This window comes from Suncus etruscus, chromosome 17 (assembly GCF_024139225.1).
Source record: "Suncus etruscus isolate mSunEtr1 chromosome 17, mSunEtr1.pri.cur, whole genome shotgun sequence".
NCBI lineage: Eukaryota > Metazoa > Chordata > Mammalia > Eulipotyphla > Soricidae > Suncus > Suncus etruscus.
The window spans coordinates 44583620-44595784 of record NC_064864.1 but is presented as its reverse complement, the minus strand read 5'-3'; the positions used below and the strand labels follow the sequence as shown (position 1 = coordinate 44595784).

The window sequence follows — 12165 nt, the reverse complement described above, 5'->3', positions numbered from 1 at the left end:
GCATACAAATGCCAATTACTTATGACTAGTTAATAAAAATAATTAACAGCTGACAAACCCTTATCAAAAACTTCTGGGGTAAAAAAATGTCTTTTAGAATTTGGAATTTACGGGGCCTGCGTGTTGGCGCTAGAGGTAAGGTGTTTGCCTTGCCAGCGCTAGCCTAGGACGGACTGTGGTTCGATCCCCCGGTGTCCCATATGGTCCCCCAAGCCAGGAGCAACTTCTGAGCGCAGAGGCAGGAGTAACCCTTGAGCGTTACCGGGTGTGGCCCAAAAACCAAAACCAAAACCAATCAAAACAAAACAAAGAGAATTTGGAATTTACTGAGTTTTAGAAAGGGGGTTGTTGAATGTAAAGCCTTCAGTGAGGCCTGACAGTGAACACCGCAAGCAAATACATTCATAGTTCTCCAGGAAAACTTAGGAACTTAATGGGATAAAGACCAGACCATACAAGTTCTACTCAAGTTTGGCTACCAAGTAACATGTGGTACCAAACCTTTGTTTTTCCTAACTTTCAGGTTTCCAGAACTGAGATAAGGGATTGTGGACTTGTATATAATATAAAAAGACAACTTTACTATTAAATGCATAGGTCTTTAGCCTTAAAAATAAAAAGACAGTAACAAGTGGGTAGAGAATGTAAACATGTTTTATTGCCAGAGGATGTCATTTAATGAAACTCCCCATCTCATTACAAAGCTCCCCACAAAAGCTTTACCCCCTATGGAGGCAAGGCGTCTGCCTTGCATCAAGAAGGACGATGGTTCGAATCCCGGCCTCCTGTATGGTTCCCGGAGCCTACAAGGAGCGATTTCTGAACGTAGAGCCAGGAGTAAGCCCTGAGCGGTGCCGGGTGTGACCCAAGAACAAAAAAGCTTTACCCCCCACAAAAAAAAGTTGGCTTCCTGGAGAGACAGAAAGACACCTAGAAAAAAAAAAACATCATATTCGGAATCTGCAAACTCTTTCAGATATGAATCATCGTGTATACTGGACTACTCTAAAACCATTCGTGGACAAAAGGGTTTATTTCCTCATTATCACATCTTATATAATGTCACCCGCAAACATAAATTTCCACTATGAAGCGAGCCACTTGGATTAGAATGACCTGACAACGGACAGAAAACGACCTAGAAATAAGCACCGAGTAGTTGGAGCCGGGGGGGGGGGGGGTCCATCTAGCGTAAAGGACAAAAAAAAAAATCCCGTTCTACCTAAGGCTGGCTTCTCCGTGGCCATCCAGGTTGCTGCGGTAGACCCGGGACCAGCGTCCCAACTACAGGAAACTACAACTCCCAGAAGGCCCCGCGCGGGCGGGGCTTCGCCGGGGCGGGGCTTCGCCAGGTCCCTGGAAGTCCGCGGCTGAGCGGAGTCTCGCGGAGGATGCCGGGAATATTGCTCCAAGCGGCCGTCCGCAGTCCTCCCTCCTCCGATCCCCTTGGCCCCCCGCGACCCGGCCCCTTTTTTTTTTTCCTCCAGCCCTCCGCACGGTACCTGTCCCCAGGGCTCTCTGTCCTTTTGCCCGCGGCCGCAGGAACGGAACTACCGGGTCTCAGATGGCAGCGCGGGGGCGACGACCCCGGGGCAGGGGAAGAGGGGAAACCTGGCCTAGCGGGCATGCAGCGCCTTGTCATGTCGGCGCCGCTGTCGACGGCGGCATGAGCTGCGGCTGGCGAAATGGGGTGCGTGGTTGCCGTCTTGCTGCCGGGGTTCGGGGAGGCGGTCGGAGCAGAGGTGGGCGGCACCCCCCGCTCTCTTCATGGCGCTTCGCTCGCTTCGGAAGTGAACTCGGGAGTGAGCGGGAAGGAAGCCTGAGGCGCGGCGGGGGGCGGGGCCCGCGCGCCGCGGCGCTTTCTGATTGGCCGGCGCGGCGGGGCTTCCGGCAGTGACGCAATAGATGGCCGCGGCCTCTGAGGCGAGGGGGAGGGGAAGAGGAAAGCGGGGGGCGCCCCCAGTCACGTGTGCTCGCTGCCTGCTCGCTTCCCTCAGCTCAGCGCGGCTGAGGCGCTGCTTCGGCCTGGGCGGGCGCGCGGGGGCGGGAAGGCGAAGGGGCCGCTGCAGGCTGCTGTGGCAGCTGGGAACAGCCGGCTGAAGCGCCCAGGTGTGCCTCAGGGCAGTCTGCGCCAAGCCCAGGCTTTTGCCTCCGTGAAGGGGACCGCCACAGTTGGGTTTGCAGCGCCGCAGCTGTGTCCCTGCTTTTCCTTCACGTCCTAGGCTAGCTGCAGTGCCCTAATGCTTGTCACCATTTCCTTGGCCGCCAGCCATGGAGACAGGGCCAGTTCTGTATCTTTTTTTTATACAAGAAGAAAAAATAATAATAAATAATAATAATAAAACGCTGGAACATTTTGTTTTTTTGAATTGCACACAAGCACTTTTTTTTTTTAAGCTGCCGATTTGAGATTTTTTTTGGTGCCGCCTGGTGCAGTCTAGGTCCTCCTGGGTTTTGTGATAATGCCTATGGGGCAGCTGTTCGCTGCATGTCAAGAGAGGACAGCCTGGGATTGTGAATCTGAAAAGGGCTTCTGAGAGCCTTGGAGACAGCTCGCCTGACTTTTCTTTGCTGAGAGGGGGGGAGCGGGAGAGGGAGAGATATCAGGGTGCAACTGAGTTTCAGTTGCCCAGCTGTTTCATTTCTGGGTCGTCACCAATCACCAAAGAAATGTTTCCATACCACCCAGTCCAGAGTCTCTAAAAACACCCTCCACGTTTCTGTTATATTTTCTTTGTAACACTTTAGATAACTGTTTCAGAGATCACTCTCCCAGTGGTGCTTGACCCAGGTTGGATGCTTGGCCAACAGCATCACTCCCTGCATATGCTATCAAGACAGTATATGTGAGACAGGCCTGCAACAATAAAAACCTAGACTTGAACAGGGGAATTCTTGGCTAAGAAAGCTAAGCAAGCACGCCGAGAACGGACCACCTAAGAAAGAAAGAAAGAAAGAAACGGGTATGGTCAAGGCTGATCATTGAAGGGGATGTGCTCATCAACATGATGTTTGTCACAAACCTGCCAGGATGTTCCGGGATATTCTAAGTGCTATTTTCTGCTTCTGTACATCTGTTTTGCTTCAGATAAGATAGGAATGCGGAGATGTATTTCCAACCCTGTGTAAGGAAGAGTATATAATGTGTGTAAAAGACACTTGGGGCTCTCAGAGCGTCCTCAGAGCTGAGCTCTAATTAACTCTCTTTACTTTCACCTAATTCCTATCTCTGCATGCTGAGTCAGTGTCGAGCAAAGGCCCAACAATGAGAGCAGGAGGTACCAGGCCTTCCTTATTCTCAGCATAGGCACTACCTCTCAAGCTTTCTCCCTAGCCTAGCCCCTCTCGACACTTTAAGACTGAAATCCTCCTGATACAGGCCAGATGCAGTATAATAACTATTAATCAAACATCCATCTGAAGAGTGCAAAGTTTGGCATGACCAGGTCAATTTGTTGGACAGAACAAAATCTTACCACAAAAGAATTTAGACAGGCCTTTAAAGTTTATTTATTGAAGTTTAGCTGTTTCAATAGCTAGGCATGCCTGACCTGAAATTCAACTCCTTTCCCTTCCATCCTTATAACTGAGAAGTTACCATAGCCGATATTGTTCCTTATATTAAAAAAATAATAATAGATGGTCAAAAATGTATTGAATGAATAATGATGATACATTTGTTTATTAACGCCCATTTCCCTATTATTAACGCCCTTTCCCCTATTACTTTATTCTTTGTCTTGTAATGCCTTTTTGTTAGTTGTTTCTACACTAGTATGCTCATGCTTCTATAACAGCACATCTACAAACATTTAATCCGATCTGTTTCATTGCATGCGCATTCTATAAAAGTAATGCATAAAAACATGTTCTGCATGATCAATCACTTGCTTTTATTAGATTATAGTATTTGAAGCATCCAGTCTCTCAAGTATCACTTTAAAGTCTGTATTCATGCTACCAAACAATAGTTTTCACATTTTCTTAATCTGAGCAACAGATTATGGAGTTAAGTGAGGCAAGAAATCCCTTGATCAATACATGGAGATAGAATCATAAAGAAAACACAATTTAAAAAATCTCTTCTTAACAGGGCTATAGTTAGCTAAATCCGCAATAAGCATCAAGGCTTTTCTTTGTTTAGGCTGTATTTGAAAACGATACAGATTTGGGTTTCCTAGTGAGATATGTTCAATATACTAACCCAAACTTCTGGGATTCTTTAAGACATTTTCCACCCAAATAGCACTGAAAAGTCTGTTTTGTGGGCCCGGAGAGATAGCACAGCGGCGTTTGCCTTGCAAGCAGCCGATCCAGGACCAAAGGTGGTTGGTTCGAATCCCGGTGTCCCATATGGTCCCCGGTGCCTGCCAGGAGCTATTTCTGAGCAGACATCCAGGAGTAACCCCTGAGCACCGCCGGGTGTGGGCCCCCCCCCCAAAAAAAAAGTCTGTTTTGTCTTTAGACCTTTTTCCCTTTGAATATGTACAGATATTCACACTACATATCTACAGAGTTTAGAATTTTTTTAAACACGAATTTCACATGAGTAAACCCTGGGTGGTGAAAAGACAACAGGAGAGCAGTTTTTGGCCTCCGTAAGAATCAGCAGCAGAAACAAAGTTACTAGAACAAAAAATTAAGTTTACTGGGAGAGTCCAGTCTAAGGAGTATAGAAAGGAGTGCCAGAATAGATAGACCAAGGACACAGAGAGAAAACAACATTAGCATATTGGTTCAAAATGTAACAAGCAGGCACTGAAAAGAACAAAATTTCCATACGTGATACTTTTAAGAGCAAAGAACTCTAAATGTAAGTTTTGATTTTACAAAAATCAAAAGTTTTGACTTTGCTCCAAGATAGCCACATTCTGAAATAAACTCTCAAGGTCTTTGTTAGAGGATTAAGCCAAGAAACAAAGAGTTTGGTGTAAAGTGTGTGTATGTGTGCATATGTGTATGTGTGCATATGTGTGTGATTCTGTGTGTCTATGTCTGTGTCTGTGTCTGTCTGATTGTGGGGGGAAGCAGAGAAGGTGACCTTGGAAAGCGGTAAGGAATAGAACCAGAAAGGCAGGAAATACATACCTTGAAAACTTGGAAGAGAAAGAAAAATCACGGCTGATCTAGAGGAAGGTAAAACTCCAGCTCCTTCAGATCTGTGCAAATCATTTTGCAAATGGTTGCTGAACTCAAAACCACACAGATTGAAAAAAAGCACTGGCTTGGTTTTAAGTGGCTGCTGGGGGAAAGCCAAATGTAGTGTAATGTGATGTCATGTAACCGAAACTTCCTGAGAGTAATTAGTAAAAGTCTGCAAAAGCAGACCTGGTGTTAAAGAAAATTTCTTTTTATTTTTGTATGGAATGGTGAAAGTGTTTCCTATACTTTTAAACATTAATAATGTATTTGTGGGTTTTGGTGTGTATGACTCTATTATTTAGAAATGCTGATATATAAGTACATATATATACACACATATTTACATACATACACACATATAGTGGCCCATTGGTTACTGGGTCACACCGATGCTGCCCAGGGGATACTCGTGGCTCTGCACTTAGGAATCACTCTTGGTGAACTCAGAGGGTGAAGCATAAATATTGCTAATCTAAAATCAAAGAAACTCTGGAATTTTTTTCTAGCCAGGTGTTCTTTACACTCAGCAATGCATCAAAGGACTTTGAAATTGATGTCATGGGTCACAGACCACACTGAAAAAAATTAAAAAGAAAAGGAATGGAATTGAGAATGTTGGTGTACCTCATATAATGAAGGGATATTCGTTCTTTGCAAAATTTTCGTTTTAGATACAATTTATGTGGTAGTAATTTGTAAGTCTCTATGGCCCTACTGTGGGCCATAGTCTAATTACTTTGTTACAAGCTTGTTCACAATAGATCAAGTTGTTCATGACTGAGTCATACAATGTACAACAACCTTCACCAACCAGTGTGTATTTCTTGCCACTAATGTCCCCAGTTTTCCTCTCACATTTTCTAATGTCCTTTTCCCTCCCACCCACCCTTTCCCTCTATTTTTTTACTCTCTTCTCTTCTCTTCTCTTCTCTTCTCTTCTCTTCTCTTCTCTTCTCTTCTCTTCTCTTCTCTTCTCTTCTCTTTTCTCTTCTCTTTTCTCTTCTCTATCGTTTTTGACACTGGTTTGCATTACTGTTAATGAAAGGTGCCATATATGCCACTTTATCCCCTTTCAGCACCCAGTTCTTGTCCAGAGTGGCCATTTCCAACTATCATTTTCATAGTAGACCCTTCTCTAACTGCAATCTATTCTTTGTGGCAAGCTTATTACCATGGACTGGTCCTCCTAATCCCCATCTTTATTATCTCTGAATATCATCTTTACACTGTCTTTTGATTTCCTTATATCCCACAGATGAGTGAGATTATTCCACATCTATCCCTCTCCATCTGACTCATTTCACTCAGCATAATAATCTCCAAGTCTATCCACATATCAGCAAATTTCATGGCTTCATTTTTCCTAATGGTTGCATAGTATTTCATTGTGTAGATATAACACTTTTTTTTAGCCACTCATCTGTTGTTGGCACTTGGGTTGTTTCCAGATTCTGGCTATTGTAAATCGTGCTGCATTGAACATAGGAGTGCAAGAGAGCATTTTTGTATTGTGTTTTTGTGTTTCTATCAGCGCTGCCTTTGAGCAGATCTATGGTCTTGGGCAAATTACCTAACCACACTGAGCTACTGTCCTCATCTACAAAGAGCATGTGCCAGTTTCATATGTTTTTGTGCACTGCTGTCTGTGGCCCAAAGCCAAAAAGAAAAAAAAAAAAGACAAAAACAAAATACAACCTGTAACAGTGATTCCTTCTAGAAAGAATTTCTCTTATTTGTAAAATTTATACCTTACCTAGTACATACATTACTTTTCCAAAGATATACTATCTGTCTCTCTATGTTCTGTTATATTATTTTCAGAACTAGGGAGATAGCTCAGAGGGCTGGAGCACATACTTTGCATGCATTTAATCCCCAGCACTGCAGGGTTCCCCAACCACTGTGTGATTGTTTATTCCCCCACAGATAAAGTCTAGCTTATTTATTTATTTGGGGGGGTGTGCCCAGCAATGCTCAGGGGTTACTCCTAGCTCTGCACTCAGTAATTACTCCTGGTGGTACTTGGAGGACTATATGGGATGTTGGGGATTGAACACGGGTCAGCAACATGCAAAGCATGCATCTTACCTGCTCTGACCCGTACCCTATTACTTTAAGAAATATAAAAAAATAAACAAATAGAATATTACAAAAACATAACTGCTATGATGAAATCATAATATTGTATCCAACTACTCTTTTTTGATAATTTTTATAAGAAGGCATTACAAATGGGGCCGGAGAGATAGCATGGAGGTAAGGCGTTTGCCTCTCATGCAGAAGGTCATCGGTTCGAATCCCGGCGTCCCATATGGTCCCCCGTGCTTGCCAGGAGCGACTTCTGAGCATGGAGCCAGGAGTAACCCCTGAGCACTGCCGGGTGAGACCCAAAAACCAAAAAAAAAAAAAAAAAAAAAGAAGGCATTACAAATGTAGTAAAGACTTAACCAAGGACCCAAATATAATTCCTCCCTCCACCCTCCACTAGTCTGTTTTTAAATCCAAAGTTTTCAATGCTCCAGATTCTTCAGTGTTTTGTTGTGTTTGGGACTATATCTGGTCAAATTTGGGGCCTGCTTCTGTTCGGTGTTGGGAAGAAGATGCAGTGTTGTAGATTGAACCTGGGCCTCCTGCATACAAAGCATGTACTGGACCCATTGAGCTATCTTTTCAACCCAGATGCCATAGTTTTTGTTTTGTTTAGTTTTTGGGGGTCACACCTGGCAGCGCTCAGGGATTACTCCTGGCTCTATGCTCAGTAATTACTCCTAGCAGGCTCAGGGGACCATATGGGATGCCACCGTCCCTCTGGATGCAAGGCAAACACCCTACCTCCATGCTATCTCTCCGGCCTCCATAGTTTTTAATACATATAGAGTCACAAATAATATATAGGGTGGAGCTGGAGACCTACCACAAGGCTTAAAGTGTATGCTTTGATCAAGATTGGCCCTGGTTCAATCTCTGACATCTATGTATAGTTCTCTGAGCACTGCAAGGAATGATTTCCGAGTGCAGAGCCAGGAATAAGCCTTGAGTACCATTGAATGTATCTCAAAAACAAAAGAAAAAAGAATATATAAAATTGTTTTGTATTTTTACCACCAAGCCAGGGGCGATTTCTGAGCACTTAGCCAGGAGATACCCCTGAGCATCAAATGGGTGTGGCCCAAAAAAACCAAACAAAATTGTTTTGTATTTTTATTTTTTGTGGGGAAAGATTTGGGCTACTTCCAGCCATGCTTAAGGCTTCCTCCTAGTTCTAGAGCTCAGATTTGACTCTTGAACCTCTCAGGGGACCATACGTGGTACTGGGGATTGAATCTGGGTTGGCTGCATGCCACGCAAGTGCTTACCCCCGTACTGTCCCTCTACCAGTGGTCAGCAACCTGTGGCTCCCGAGCCACATGTGGCTCTTTACACTTTTAATTTGGCTCTTCTGTGTGCCGGGAAGCCACTCCAGGAATCAGGACTCTGCTCCTAGCCTCTGTCAGTGCGCACCCTGTGTGGCTCTCAAAATAAAATTCAATCATGGTTTTGGCGAGATTTGGCTCAGTTGAAAAAAAAGGTTGCCAACCACAGCTCTAGACTATTTTGTATCTATTATATATACTAGTTATCACGTTGGTTGTTCATTACAAACAATACTGCTATCGATATCTTTGTATGTGTTTCTTTTGGGGAATATAATCAGAAGGGAAATGATTGGATCATAGGGTATTTGCATATTAAATTCATTGTATGCTGTCAAGTTTTTTCATCATGATCAAATGGATTTATATCCTACCAGCAATGTATGAGAACACTTTTTTTTTTCTTCTCTTTTTTGTTATTGAATCATTATGAGACACAGCATTTGCCTTGCAAGCAGCCGATCCAGGACCAAAGGTGGTTGGTTCAAATCCCGGTGTCCCATATGGTCCCCCGTGCCTGCCAGGAGCTATTTCTGAGCAGACAGCCAGGAGTAACCCCTGAGCAACGCTGGGTGTGGCCCAAAAACCAAAAAAAAAAAAATTGATTGAGTTTCATAAAATATTCAAACATCCATCCTTTCACTTCTTGCCAACAATGTCCCTAATTTCCCTCCTGCCACTCCCACCATGCTTGCCTCTATGGCATATACTTTTCTCTCTTTCTCCTCTGATTTGTTTTTCCTTTTAGGCACCCTAATTTGCTGAGAGGGTATCATGCATATCACATTCTTTCATTACGCAGTTCTTGTCCAGAGTGATCGTTTCCTACTATCATTGTCATAATGGTTTCTTCTCTATCTTAATTACACCATCACGCCCTTTGTTTCAAGCTTAGACTCATAGCATGGACCACTCCTCCTGGCCCTCATTTCTAATGACTTTGGGTATTATTTTATCTCTCTCTTTTTTTTCAGGCCACACCCGTTAGATGCTCAGGGGTTACTCCTGGCTAAGCGCTCAAAAACTGCCCCTGGCTTGGGGGGACCATATGGGATGCCGGGGGATCGAATCGCAGTCCTTCCTTGGCTAGCACTTGCAAGGCAGACACCTTACCTCTAGCGCCACCTCACCAGCCCCCCTCTCTCTCTCTCTCTCTCTCTCTCTCTCTCTCTCTCTCTCAATTTTAGTTTTTGGATTACACCTGACAGTGCTCAGAGTTTACTCCTGAGTCGGTGCTCAGGGGTCATTCTTGGTCACACTTGGGGAACCATATGGGATGCTGAGGATCGAATCTGGGTGGACCACATGCAAGGCAAACCCGTTACCACTTGGTCCCTCATATTTATTTTTACATCCTGCAAATGAGGTGAACACTGATTTCTTATATCTACTGCAATATTCGTTACATCATTTCCCTCTAAACTTAAGGATTAACATGACTTCTAATTTTGCATTTCTGTAATTGCAAGATGAATATGTCTTCATATATTGGGAGCCATTTGAGTCTTCTTTTGTTAGTTGCCTTTTTCTATTTCTCTCTTTTCTAAATTCTTTGTGTCTTTATCATTGGTTTAAAAATGAAAAAATATATTTTGGGGCCAGAGAGATACCTTCAAGGGGCGAGGCATATGCCTTGAATTCCTGAGGCCCCGAGTTCCATCCTGGCATTGCATAATCCAAGCATTACTAGTTATAACTAGTGGCGAACTCACCACTAAATAAGATCTTTGTGGTCCTTGATTACCACTGGGAAGAGACCCCCAAATTTTAAAACAATTTTTGAATAGTCTAAGGTTCTTTGCAAAGTCTACAAATACAGGTCACTTCCGGCGGCCAATTTGCCCGGGGCGCCGTCGGGTCTCCAGGTCTGCTGTGGCGCAGCACCTGAGGTTCCTCGCCAGGACCATTATGGTGCAGGAGGGCAACGTGGAGGGCGCCTACAGGACCCTCAACAGGATCCTCACCATGGACGGGCTCACTGAGAGCATCAAGCGGCGGCGCTACTTTGAGAAGCCAACGGGAGAGCTGTGAAACCTGCCGGCGAATCTACAACATGGAGATGGCCCGCAAGATCAACTTCTTGATGCGAAAGCATCGGGCAGACCCGTGGCAGGGCTGCTGAGGGTCCAGGCTGGAAGCCCTTCTCTAGAAGTGTCTCCTCTGCTTTCTGTTTCTGCTGACCTCTCACAATAAGCTCAGGCTCCTGGAACCAGGCCAGTGTGGAGAACACCCCCAATTGGCAAGGGATATCACTGAGTCAGTAAAAGAACAACCCAAAAGATCTTTTAGGAATAGAATGGGGGTTGCTAGGGCCTGACTGGGAGGACCGGATTTGCTATTGAGGAACAAACTAAACTGCTCTGGAAGACGGAAAACCTGTGGAAGACAGCAGAGAGGACCACGCTGCAGTGCCATTGTGCTCAGTGCCGCTGAGTTGCGTGCACAAATGGTCCAATAACAAATTTGATGTAGAACTGACAGGAGAGGTCATTTCTGTACACGGTGGAATAGAGTTATGATTTCCCCCTCCCCAAAATCTACAAATACAAAAATTAATTCTCCCCTCCCCCATCACGTTTCACCCATATATGGGGTCCTCACCATCCCTTGTAAACACACCCTGCAGAGCTCCCTGATCCGTCCCTCTGCCTTCGACTGCCCTTTCAATTTACTACAGCTTAAACTAGCTTTCTAGTAAGCAAATCTAAGCATGCCACGCTTAAATTCATTACACATAGGAAACAAAAACAAGACACTGACATTACCATTAATAGCAAAGTCTCTTCCTCTCACACACATTTTAGTGCAAGTCATCTATTACTAAACTTTGTAACAGACTGCACCAACCACAGGACTCAATGATTCTCGACTTGCGCAGGCCATCACTGCAATTCCTTCCTGAAATTCCTGAAATTCCTTCCATCGCTGCAAAATCCTTCCTGTACCATTCAAGATGGTACAATGGACTATTCTCAACACATTAGGCATGCTTTGGGGCTTTTGTCTGCTATTTTGTCTTTGTAAAAACTTTCTTGGCATCTTTTTTTTTGGGGGGGGGCATACCCGGTGGCACTCAGACTCATACACTTGTGGCTCTGCACTCAGAAATCACTCCTGGTATGCTTGGGTGAACCATATGGGATGTGGGGCATTGAACCTGGGTCAGCTGCATGCAAGGCAAACTCCTTACATGCTGTGCTATCACTCTGTTTTTGTTTTTGTTTTTTGTCCCCCAATTCACAATACAGACCAGGCAAAGGGCCTGTGTTGAGGTGTATATGGGGTGCATTTACTGTACCTCCTCTTTCTATACAGTCAGTGTAAAGAACACAGCCTGTGGTAAGAATTGGGAGGCCTTATCTTTTTTTTTAATATATATATTTTTATATATATATTTTAATATATATAATATATATATATATCCTTCACCAGTGCAACATTCCCATTACCAATATCCCAAGTGGCCTTCCCCCCAACCCCACACCAGCCTATACTCTAGACAGGCTTTCTACTTCCCTCATTCAGTCACATTTTGTTATGATAATTCTCAGTGTAATTATTTCTGTGACTGCACTAAATGATCCCTATGGTGAGCTTCATGTCAGGAGCT

At 44.3% G+C, this 12165-nt stretch overlaps 1 protein-coding gene and 1 non-coding gene across 2 annotated transcripts in view; both read right to left on the bottom strand.

Annotated features, from left to right (window-relative positions):
* The window catches only part of SLF2 (SMC5-SMC6 complex localization factor 2), a 65793-nt gene extending 64020 nt beyond the window's left edge, over positions 1-1773 (bottom strand). The window contains exon 1 of the mRNA XM_049790803.1: positions 1503-1773. Within this exon, the coding sequence (XP_049646760.1) occupies positions 1503-1642 (140 nt within the window). The 5' untranslated portion in view covers positions 1643-1773. The remainder of the gene's footprint in view (positions 1-1502) is intronic.
* A 10005-nt stretch (positions 1774-11778) lies between these two features.
* On the bottom strand, positions 11779-11911 carry LOC125995572 (small nucleolar RNA SNORA51). Its single transcript, XR_007491071.1, has one exon. It is a non-coding gene; the product is annotated as a small nucleolar RNA SNORA51 (small nucleolar RNA).
* Positions 11912-12165: the final 254 nt, after the last annotated feature.